This window comes from Phocoena phocoena, chromosome 15, assembly GCF_963924675.1.
Source record: "Phocoena phocoena chromosome 15, mPhoPho1.1, whole genome shotgun sequence".
NCBI classification, from domain to species: Eukaryota; Metazoa; Chordata; class Mammalia; order Artiodactyla; family Phocoenidae; genus Phocoena; species Phocoena phocoena.
Genome location: NC_089233.1, coordinates 66,646,242 through 66,658,296, shown reverse-complemented (window position 1 = coordinate 66,658,296; position 12,055 = coordinate 66,646,242). Strand labels below are relative to the sequence as shown.

Genomic DNA, 12,055 nt, shown 5'->3' with positions numbered 1-12,055 from the left:
TGGAAGATTCGGGCCATGTGCGGTAGAGTGCTGTGGACAGAATTAGCACACTGTGGCTTCTAATGGAAGCCACAAGAGCGATGCTCATTCAGGTCGGCTGTTGAAGTACACTTGACCTGCTATCTACACGGGCAACTCCCCACCAGTGCCAGAGGGTGGTGATGGGGGAGCAGCAGGGGTGAGTCTATTGGATGACAGTCTGTGATTCCGGGTAGTGGAATCATCTACTTGGGCTGGCAAGACACCTGTCATCTCCCTCCCACCTGCCCTACTCAATCTCTAAGTGACTCTGCCATTCATTCGCCCAGCTGCTCAAGCCAAACATCTAGGAGTCATTCTTCATTGTCTTTTCCCCCCACCACACACATCAAATCTCTCACCAAGTTCTAATTCTACTTCCAAAGTGTGTCTCCAATCCACCATCTTTCTCCTTCTTCCTGGCCTGGACCCAGCCTCCATCATCTCTCACATGGGCAAATGCACCTGCCTCCCCAACGATCCACATGGTCTGACTCTCGTCCCCCGTAATCCATTCCCCCCATCCCAGCCAGAGGCATCTTTTATAAAGTATACATCAGATCATGTCACTCCATGCAGGAAACGTTCACCAGCTTCTCGCTGCCATTTGAACACAACCTGTTCTAGTCCAGAAAGCTCAGGCGAGCCAGCCCCTGCCTGCCTCTCTACAGCCCCTACTTGCTTTTTCCAGCCACACTGCTTCTCTGCATTCCCCAAACATGCCAAGCTTGTTTCAGCACAGAGCCTTTTCTCCTTCTATTCCCTCTGGCTGCAACAGATCTTCACCTTGCAGGCTCCTTCAGCCCAAATATCACCTCCCCAGAGAAGCTTTCCCTGATCACATGGTCTAACCCTTAACCTCCCCCATCACTTTCTACCCCACCTCCACTTAGTTTTTCCTAGCATTGATCTTGACTGAAATGATCTTCTTCATTTCTTATTGTCTGTTTCTCTACTACAATGTAGGCTCTAGAAGAAGTCACTTCTTATCTAATTCATCAGCACATTCCCACACCTGGGGAACAGTGCCTGCCACATAGTAGGTACTCAATAAAGTAATTAACTCATTTATTCAACAAACATCTGTTGAGCAGATTTTCTGTACCTGACTGTGCACATTTAATCCCATTTAAAACTCACCACACTAACTCAGGTGGAAAGGATTATCCCTGCTTTGTGGGGAAGATATGAAGTTCACAGAGGGGAAGGGACTTGCCCAAGGCCCACAATTAGTAAGCTTGGAGCAGCAATTCCAGCTCGGGTCTCTGTGCCCACAAAGCTCCCTGCATCATTACTTCACAGGCAAATTATATGCAAATGAACCAGTGGTCTGTTGAAATGATGCTATGAGCCCAGGTGCCCTCAGGACAGTTATCTCAAGATCAGAGGAAGGAAGGAGCCACCAATGGCCTCAGACTCACCGGGAAGGGGCCAACGTCCGAGTGCTTCAGTTCCAGGAGCAGCCTGTGAGAAGGGGAGGGGGAAGTGGAAACCACCATTAGCCTGACTCATATTAGAGTTCAGTTGCTGGGGAGAAGGGGCCCACTCTGGTAGATGCTGTCTGGTTTTCCCATCCTGTATCCATTCCCCCTTTCTATGGTGACAGCCCCCTGATTTTTCCTTTTGGCCAGTCACCCATTCCCTACATTATTAATGCTGGGTTCCGGGGTGGGCTGGCCAAAGGGCAGAGTCTATCTCCCCTGCCACGGTGATTGCTTTAAGGATTGACCTCTAGCCCATGCTGGTCCAATGAGAGTTGGTCCTAGGACTTCTGCTGGAAATATTGGAAGTGAGGTATTCTCTTTTCTCCAGCAAAATTAGGGAGATGCTGGTAACAATTTTTGCCATCACTTGGTGACAGCCTGCTGGGAAATGAAGCCAGCATAAGGGATAGTAAAGCCAAGAGATCAAGAGAGTCAGAGTTGTAAGGATATCATTTGAGCACTTGGATCCACCCTTGCCTGAAATCCTTGGACTTTTCAATTATTTGAGCCAATAAACAATCCCATATTTGCAGACTTTATGGCATCTTAACAATGATCTTGGAAATAGGTAAATAAATGGCTATTTATTGAACCCCTATCATTTGCTATGTTGGTTGCTTTATCCGATTGAATTCCTGTAATACCCAAGAGCCAAGGGCCATCACACTCCCATTTTACAGATGAGGTCCTTGACGCTCAGAGAAGTCAAGCAATCTGTCCAAGGTCACACAGCTAACATCCAGCCAAGTAGAATTTCAAACAGGTCTCCCTGATGTCAAAGCTTTTGTTGTCTCCAGTACCCTACAAAGTTTGAAAACTCTTGCCTATGAACTCCCACCACCCCCATCCCTGCATATTTTAGAAAGTCTGTGTTCAGCCATCACCCAGCTCTATTTTCCCCGGCTCCTCTACTTGAGCGGCCCATGGGTGTTTCCAGGAAAATTAAATCCACATGTTTCTAAAGCAGTAACACTTGTCAAAATGATGCCAGGGGAAATAAGCAGCACGTAAACCTCAGGAGCCAAACTCAAGGTTAAGAAGGACAGCTCTGTGCCAGAGAGAAGGCAGAACTGGGGAGGAATGTGGGTCGACTCAATTTAAACAGTGTGAAAGCAACGAAGATGTAGACGCCAGGTTGGAATGCAGGGGTCACCGCATCGACTCTGTGCGTCTCCCTCACTCTTGACCTCTGTGTATCTGCTTGTCTCTCTCTCCTCTTTCCACCTTTTGTGTCTCTCTGTCTCTCCTGTTAATGTGTCTCTCCATCTGTCTGTCTGTCTTGCTCTCACTCTCTCTTTCTCTGCGTCTCTCCCTCCCTTCCCTTGTCTCTCTCTGTCTCTCTGTCTCTTTCTGACCCTCCCTCATTTCTGATTTTTTTTTTCTTTTTCTGTGTGCCCCTCTGTCTTTCTCTTTTCCTCTTGCTTATTGTATCCCTCGAAGTGTTCTAAGCACTGCAACACATATTAATACCTCATTTCACCCTCAAAATGATGCTGTCGGCAAAGAACAATTATTGGGCTTATTTTACCAGCCAGGGAAACTGACTGAAGTTTGGAGAGTTCAGCGCTTGCCGAAGGTGAGCTGCGCTTCCAAGGCAACAGGCTCAACCTCAGAGCCCACATCCCTAACCACAACCTCCTCTGCTGGGATTCCAACCCAGGCACGGATTCCAGAGTCTCCCAGCAGGAGTTGGCTGACGAAGTCCCAAGGAAGGGTGTGAAGAAGTTGAAGTGTTTTCCAAGTGCCAAGGAAGGCCAGGGACGTGGAGTGGCTGGGGGCTGGAGCAGAGTCATCAGCTGGCACTGCCCAGCCGTGAGTGGGCCTAGGATGGGGTGGGGGGTGACCTGGGCTGCAGGGCTTTCAGTGCTAAAACTGGGACACTGCAGACAAACCGAGATGGTTGGTCACCCTATACTGTGTGGTCTCAGGTCACTTCATCTCTGAGCATCAGTTTCACAGTCTGCAAAATGCAGATATGGTGCCCACCACACGCTGTTTGAGGCTTAAATGTCATGGATGAACAGGAAAGCTTGGCACGTTGTAAGGTCATTGCTAGCCCACGGGCACCAAGAACAGGTGGGCAGTCCCCTCCTCGCGTGCCCACAGGCCCACTTACTTGTCCAACTTGAGCTCTCCAACAAGCCTGTCTGACCTGGCACCAATATCCACAGAAACGTTCACGTACTGCAAAGAAACAATCCAGGAAGTGAAGGCCCCTGACTCAGGGGCTGCGGACTCTGCGAAGCCTCCAAGACCGGAAGGTAAGCTTCACAAAGGCTCGGCAGAGGATCCCACCTGCGGGACCCACGGAGGAGAGGACTCTTCCTTTTGCAAACCTTGTGCTTGTTGATGAGTCCTGGCCTGTCAACCAATTACCATTTTCTCCCCCTGCTTCTGAGACCATTTCAGCGTTCCCAGGCCACTCCCGTGGACTGTGGGAGACACGCTGTGGGGCTGGAGTCCAGGCCAGCCCTATTCCCACAGACATTCATTCATTCATTCACACAACGAATGTTTACTGAGTCAGGAAGCCAAGATTCCCAACCTCAGCTTTCCTGCCCACTGTCTGTGTGGCCTTGGGCAACCCCCTCAGAACCCACTGAATCTGCAAAGTGGGGAAAATGGGCCTCAGCCTGAGACTGGGCAGACCTGAGTACCTCCTGGTGGGGAGAATCTGGCCCTCGCCTTCAACTGCCAGAGTGGGTAGCACCAAATGTTTGCGGCGTGACAGAGCGATCAAATGAATGAATGCACAAGTCAGTCATGGAGTAAATACTTGAATAAGTGAAGGATTAAACTCACAGAGGACAGAATAAAGATATGCATGGGTGAATAAATGATAAAGGAATGAACGAACAAATATACAAATGAATGATCAACTGAACAAAGGTATAAGTAAATGAATAATGGAATAGATGAATGTATGTATGAACCAGCAAAGATATAGTATATTTCAAGATAGCAGTCAAATGAATAATTGAATGAATAAATGAATGAACAAATCCACAAATACATAATTGAATGACCAAAGATACAAGTGAATGAATTGGAAATAGTACGCATATTTCAAGCCAACGACGGAACGAACAACGGAATGAATGAATGCCGGTAGGAGTCAGAAGCAGTAGGACAGTGGCTCCAGTCTCAGGCCCTGGAAACACACAGTCCAGGCTTGAGTTTGGGCAGGATTCACACTGGTCCCTCTGACTCTGAGGGCCATGCTCTTGGCCCTGTCCAGGGCTCCCCATCTGTTCTCACCCGGGAGCAGCTTACCATCTCAAGCAGGAAGAGGGGGGCCAAAGAGGAGTCTGGGCGGACAGCAACGGCCTGGGTATCCAGGGCAAAGGTGAGGTGAAGGCCGGTGGGGCACACGGCAATGTTCGGTGGGGAGGAGACCCAGATGAGGAGTTGCATCTTCATGTCAGGGAACATCTTAGCCACCTGCAGCCCCCAGCAGGGACAACCAACAAAAGGGGCAATTTTATTAAAATGTTTCTAAATCCAATCTTGTCCTGGTCCTGCATAAACACCACCAATGTCTTCCCATTGCTTTTGGAATAAATCGTAAAGACTGCATAATTCAGCACTTGGTTCCCTGCCAACCTCACGCCCCATGCTTCTACCTCTCGCCCTTTAACTCCAGCCACAAGGGACTTCTCTTCCTCAAATATGACCTGCTCTCTTCCCATCTAAAACCCTTTGCACTCTCTGTTCCCTCTCCCTGAATGCTTGTCCTGTATTCTTCCCTAGCTTCACTCTTTTCCTTCCTTCAAGTCTAGAGAGCAGTGGTGACTTCAAGGGGGAACAGAGGAGAGCTTTGGCAACACCCCCATCTCAGCGAGCATCCAATCCTCTCCCAGGTAAATTCACAGTCTGAGTAAAAAGAATGCTATTGTTATGCAAATGAAGCCTCAAGACAATTCCCCTGGCCCCCTACCAGTCACACCTCCTCTACACCAGTACCTCCTGTATAAAAATCTCTGGAAGTGCCACCAACGAAGAAGCCATTATGGACTGAAAGTTTGTGTCTCCCTGCCCCCCCACCATCCCCCGCAAACTCATATACTGAAGCCCTAACCCACAGTGTGACTGTATTTGGAGGTGGGGCCCTAAGGAAGTAATTAAGATTAAATGAGGTCATCAGACTGGGGCCTGGTCCAACAGGATTTCTGTCCTAATAAGAAGAGACACCAGAGCTTTCTTGCTCTTTCTCCATGTGCTCAGAGGAAAGGCCATCTGAGGACACAGCAAGAAGGCAGCCATCTACAAGCCAGGAAGAGAGCCCTCACCAAAAACTGAATCTGCTGGTACCTTGATCTTGGACTTCTTGGCCTCCAAAACTGTGAGAAATAAATTTCTGTTGTTTAAGCCAGCTGGTCTGTGGCATTTCCTTATGGCCGCCCAAGCAGACTGACAGGCCTTCCCCCGCTGCCTTGTCTGAAGTGACCTCATCAACTTCAGCCAATTAGTGTTGGCTTCACTTATCACAGTCTGCATTTTCTTTTTTATTGTTTTGGGTTTCTAACAATAATTTTCTCTCTCCACTGGACTGGAGCTCCAGGAGGGCAGGGATATGGTCTGTTTTGCTAGATGCCCAGCACAGGGCCCCAGAAAGGTGGTGGGCACTCAACGAATATTTGTTGAATGGATGAGGCCTCAGCATCTACCCTCACACCTGATCACGTGGGTGCTTGGAGCCTTTCTCTGTACCGGGGACGGGCTGCACGAAGCTCTTTCCATACTCTCGGGCTGGGCTGCCTCTGGATCTGGAGAGGGGCGCTCTCGGCGGGCCGCTCAGCAGAGCCCTGTCCTACTCAGCTCCCCCAGGCCTCCTCACCAAGCTGACTAAAGGGGAGCAGATCCTTTCTCACCTGGGGTAGGAGGGTTCCAAAGGATTTTGTTGTCAGGAGGAACTTGGATTCCTTCGGTAACTGTAGTGAGAGAAGAAGAGAAAAGGATCTTGGGAGATTATGTTATAGATTGGGTGGCAAATTCCATGTGAGGGGTGAGAGGCTGAATATACAAACAGACCATGGCCAGACCACATATGACAATAGAGTGCCGACCCAGAAGGGTCAGGGCATGATCAGTGACTGCCAGCTTCCCTATTTTTTGCATTGATAAAGTCAAATATGCTGCTCAAACCAATCCCATAGGCTGCCCGGCCCATGCACACGTTAGCCCACCTCCAGCTTCCCCGCACCGACAGCCTCCCTAAGAGCCTACCTGAAGCCCTCCCTTTTTTTCACTTCAAAGCTTTCCTGCCCCCTGTCTGCCTTCGATTCTCTGCCAAACGCAAATGATAGAGGTTGACTCCCTTGCCCTGAAGAGTTCTCATTCGGGTGGCTGTTCTTTATTTCCACAGGGGGACATGTGGGGGTCAGCATCCCTTTGGTGCCTCTACAGAGAGGGAGGATGTGGCATCTCTTCAGGGAGCAGCGTAGGAGGAACCCTGTGCGGGCGGTGACCAGGGTGGGATCAGGTTGCCCCTAGACTCTGGAGAAGATGGTCGTTTCCTCATTTTACAGATGGGTAAACTGAGGCCCAGAGCAGGACTCAGCTACAAATATACAATGAGGATGATGACGATAACGGTGATGTGATGATAAGGCTGGATTACAGACCAACACATGGCAAGTACTCAGTCAACGTTGGCTGTTCCTGTTAGTATTCAGAGGACTTCCTCCGTGCTGATAAACCCGTGCTGGGGCTGCACAAGCATTCATATCTCATTGAACCCTCATTACACCCTTTGGAGGAAGTAGAGGAAACCGAGCTTCTGAGAGGCTGAATAACCACCTAAGGTCACCCAGCTGGAAAAGAGGGGAGCCGGGATTTGAACTCAGGTCTGGTTGACTCTAGAGTCCAGACCTTGATCTCCCCAACTGTGAACGAAGACTCAGATCCAGACCGTCTCTGAGCCCACCTGGCCTTACCGTGTCATCGCTGAGGGTGAAATTCAGGACTCCAGCCTCTTGATACACGAGCCCGGCCGTGTTGAAAAGATATTCGGAGATGGCCAGGTACACCATGCGGTTGTGGTCGTTGGGAAGGGTCAGCGCCGGCGGGGCAAAGGGAGGGGGCCCGCGGTGGGCCAGCCTGAAAAACTCCCCCTGGGGATGGAGGCGGCAGAGTGAGCCTGGTCATCCTTCAGGAATTACAATTCGATGTCTCCATTCCAAGAAAAAACGAGCTAAGGATACCAATCACGTATTCACAGAGGAGAAAGCCATGGCCAGAAACTAACAATAGCATCTCCTCCTGGGGCTACGTTCTAAGTGCTTTTCCCACCAACACGGTGAGGTAGGTGAGATTATACTCATTTTACAGGAGAGGGCACTCAGGGAGGTGAAGTGACTTGCCCAGGGTCACTCAGAAGGGTGAGTGGCAGAGTCAGGAACTGAACCTGGGCAGCCAGAGTCCGGCAAGCACACGCCCAACCACGCCGTTGGCTCTGCCTCAACCTCGCAAAGAAGCGCAGAAATTCTCCTAAGAGAACAAGGAGGTTCTGTTTGTTTGTTTTCATCTATCAAATTAGCAAAATTTTCAAGAGAGAGGTAAACTGCTTTAAGTGTGTGTGTATTTTAAGCTCAGACTACCCAGTTTTTGGTGAAAGCATTCACGTGCTGCTGGGGATTATATGTTTATGTTTCTGAAGAGCAATTTGGCAACACATTGCGAAAACAGATCACTTATTTAGCTAAAGAAACAAGAATGTTGAGTTATAAAAAAGCAAATTGTAGATGGATACATATGTTAGAATGCCATTTATGTAAAGGCCTATAAAACATACTATATACACATTATTGACACACACAGGCAAGAAGGACACACAGGGACATCATCCGTGTGATTCCCTGGAGGGTAGAGGGTCCCCAAGGGGGCCTCAGCTATTTATTTCTACAATGTTTCATTTCAAAAAAATCAGAGGTGAGTATGACAAAATATGTAACATGTCTGAAATCTGGGTTGTGGGTACGTGAGAAGATGCAATAGTCTCTGTACTTTTGGATCATTTCATTATTTACAGTTAATGACTGTGACACTCATATTATAGAATAAATACCATATGCAACTCTTAAAAATATCAGGTGTAAAAAAAAGACAAAAAAAGAAAACATAAAAGACAAAAATTAAAAAAACAGGTGGACTTATGTACCAAAGAGGAACCGGCTCTAATGTATATCATTAGGTGAGAAAAGCAAGTGAAGAACAGTGTGTATTCCTACGTGCAAACAGATTCTCAGCAAAACTAGATGGGCTTTCACATACATGTATGTGAATGCTTAGGACCAGGGGACCGGAGGGCTAATACCCTCCACGGCTGACAGCCATTACCTCTGGGCAGGAGCCCCGAGTGGGGATAGGGGGCAATAAACAGGACATTCTCATTTGCTAGGGATAAATAGGAATTGTTTTAATCTTTTATTCCATCGTATCACTTAGATTTTTTAAAAAACTATACTACTTGGTCCAGCAATTTCACTTCTAGGAAATAGTCAAAGATGGGCAGAGATCCAGCTATAAGGATATTCGAGGCAGCTCTGGTTAAACTTGTGGGAGAAATGGAGAGAGCACAGACACCCCAGGAGGGGGCACTGTCCACGTACCTTACCACAAGCTGTCCACTGAGAGACCCAAGAGCCAGTAAAAGGGCTACGGGAGGACATTTCACTGATAGATGTTCATATTATACTGTTCTGGTTTTAAAAGTTGTGAAACAGAATGTAAAATATGACGTATACATGCATGTGTGTGTATGTACTTCTACGTCTATATATGTGGTTTTTATCTGTATTTGTTTCTGCCTCTGTTACGCATGTGTGTGTGTGTGTGTGTGTGTGTGTGTGTGTGTGTGTGTGTGTAATTTCTTGTGTCTCAGCAGAGACAAGGATTGGAGGGTTGGGAGACTGTAACTTGTGTGTCAACAGTGCATATCTCTGAGTTGTAATATTAGGGTAATCTCTCTTTCCTTCTTCCCTTCCTTCCTCCCTTCCTTCCCTCCTATTTATTTCTCTGCTCCTTTGTGTATTCTACATTTTCTTTTTGACATCAAATGTGTTTTAGAACAAACAAGTAAATAGTAAACAAACAAGCCAATCATCGATTGTGGAGGGACTGAGGTACATCCGGAGGGGATTCAGGGAGTGGGACTTATTCCAGCTGAGGAGGTCCGAGAAGGTTGCTCGGGGAGCGACAACCCAGCCCACATCCACTGGAGGATAAGAAGAAGCCAGTGGGGTAGAGGAGGGCATGGGAAAGAGGGGAGTCCAGGCAGAGGGAATGGACAGGACGAAGGCCCTGAGGTGGGAACTAGCTGGATATGTTGAGGAAGTGCAAGGCCAGTGAGTTTGGTTGGAGGCTGGAGAATGAGGGGGAAAGTGGCATGAAATGAAACTAACTCCATCTATCCATCCATCCATCCATCCATCCATCCATCCAATACATATTTACTGAGCACCTATTATATGCCAAGCATAGTTTTAGGTGCTACACATACAGTAAAGAATAAAGCGGGCTTCCCTGGTGGCACAGTGGTTAAGAATCCGCCTGCCAATGCAGGAGACACAGGTTCGAGCCTTGGCCTGGGAAGATCCCACAGGCCGCGGAGCAATTAAGCCCATGTGCCACAACTACTGAGCCTGCGCTCTAGAGCCCACGAGCCACAACTACTGAGCCCGCATGCCACAACTACTGAAGCCCACGTGCCTAGAGCCTGTGCTCTGCAACGAGAGAAGCCACCGCAATGAGAAGCCCGCGCACCGCAATGAAGAATAGCCCCCGCTCGCTGCAGCTAGAGAAAGCCCGTGTGCAGCGACAAAGACCCAAAACAGCCAAAACTAAATTAAAAAAAAAGAACAAAGCAATCACAGCCCCTTTTCTTTCATCACATTGAGGGAGAAAAGCTTGTGACCGTGTGTACTAAGTGCTGCTGAGAAAAATAAAGCAGGATATAGGGGAAGAGGAGGGCGCTATTTTAGCAACAGTGGTCTGGGAGGGCCTCTTTAGGGAGAAGATATTTGAGCAAAGACTTGAAGGAGGAAAGGAAGAGTTTCTGTGGATATCTGGGCCAGAGCCTCCTGTTTAGAAGGGGCAGCAAGTGCAAAGGCCCTGGGGAGGGAGCAGTCACAGCATACTTCAGGAATCGCCGGAAGGCCAGTGGGACTGGAACCGGGAGAAGATGAGGAGAGTGGGCTGGGGAGAGCAGTGAGGATGGATAGGAAAGGGGTGGAGTCATGAGATCTGTCTCCAAGGATGATGGGGAGTCTGTGGGGGGAGGTGGTCTGAGGCAAAGGTGTGAGGGTGTATGATTCTTGGTGTAAGTCTTACCTTCAACAGCACATCCAGGTTATCAGCTGTGGCTTTGGGAGGTGCAACTAGAGAGTAATCGATCCCAGCCACGTTGTCTATTTTGGTTGTCACTAGGGGGAAAGAAGATGGACCATGAACTGGCTCCCCATGGCATCTTTGGGGCCTGGGATGCAGGGGCAGCATCCCCTAAAGTTGAATCAAGACCTGCAGTGCTAATTCCATTCCTACCTCCTCCAGGGAGCCCTCCCTGAGGTCTCCTTAAAGGAAAATGAGCCCACATCCCACATTCACAGATATCATCTCTCTCCCTTCTTCCAACAGCCCAGAGACGTGGCTAAAACACAGAGTCAAGGAGCAGAAAGACCTGGGCTTGAATTGAAATCTATGTGACCTTGGACAAGTCCTTTCATTTCTCTGAGCCACATTTTTTCATTTGTAAAATGGGGTACTACTAGTGACCTTGACAATGCCCTGTGCATGGTAGGAACTCAAAAGCCAGAAGGGATCATTATTAGCAGTGATAATATCCCAGGCTGAGCCCAGACTGGCTTTAGGTCTGAGTGGTTTCTCTGTTTCCCAGCAGTAATCAATGAGGATTAAATAAATATTGGTTTCTCCTTTAGCCCTTCCTCCCCATGTTAGTGGGGAATAAACCGAGTCTCAGAAAAGGTAACTAGTCTAAGATGGCAAAGCTGGTGAGTGACAAGGCTGGGACTCAAGCCAAAATCTTTTTCCTGCCTGGTGAGGCCAAACCCTGGACACTGCAACTGCACTGAACACGCCCAGGAGGGGCCCTGTGCCTGGAGGGGCTGGGGCGATGCCTCGGGGAAGGGAATGTATCTGAAATGGACATGTGCCATGTGCCAGCCAAACCAGGCTCCACAGGGAGGCAGCCCAGGCAGCGGTTTGGGGCACAGGCTTGGGATCCTGTTTCTGCTTCTTACTGCCTCTTGACCTCAGGTAAGCCTCGGCTCCTTTCTGAGCCTCCGTTTCCTGGTGGTAAAATTGGGACAAAACAGTGATCTCAGTGGGGTGTTAGGAGGCCGAGAGGAAACCATTCTGCTGGGTACATGACACATGGTGAGCACTTGGCCATACGGGTCCTCCCCCACCTACTGCAGCCCTTCACCATTTACCAAGCATTTGGGGAAAGAGAAGATTGTCCCCATTTTAAAGATATGGAAACTGAGGCCCTGAGAGGGGAAGTGATCAGCCTCAGATCTCAGGCCAGCTATGTATCT

General features: G+C 48.8%; 1 protein-coding gene across 1 annotated transcript in view; it reads right to left on the bottom strand.

Moving 5' to 3' along the window:
• BPI (bactericidal permeability increasing protein) overlaps positions 1-12,055 on the bottom strand; it is a 29,897-nt gene that overhangs the window by 4,399 nt on the left and 13,443 nt on the right. Inside the window, exons 7-12 of the mRNA XM_065891819.1 lie at positions 10,833-10,924; positions 7,439-7,615; positions 6,374-6,433; positions 4,776-4,943; positions 3,619-3,686; positions 1,440-1,482 (exon numbers count right to left, since the gene is read on the bottom strand). Coding sequence (XP_065747891.1) covers positions 1,440-1,482; positions 3,619-3,686; positions 4,776-4,943; positions 6,374-6,433; positions 7,439-7,615; positions 10,833-10,924 — 608 coding nt within the window. The remainder of the gene's footprint in view (positions 1-1,439; positions 1,483-3,618; positions 3,687-4,775; positions 4,944-6,373; positions 6,434-7,438; positions 7,616-10,832; positions 10,925-12,055) is intronic.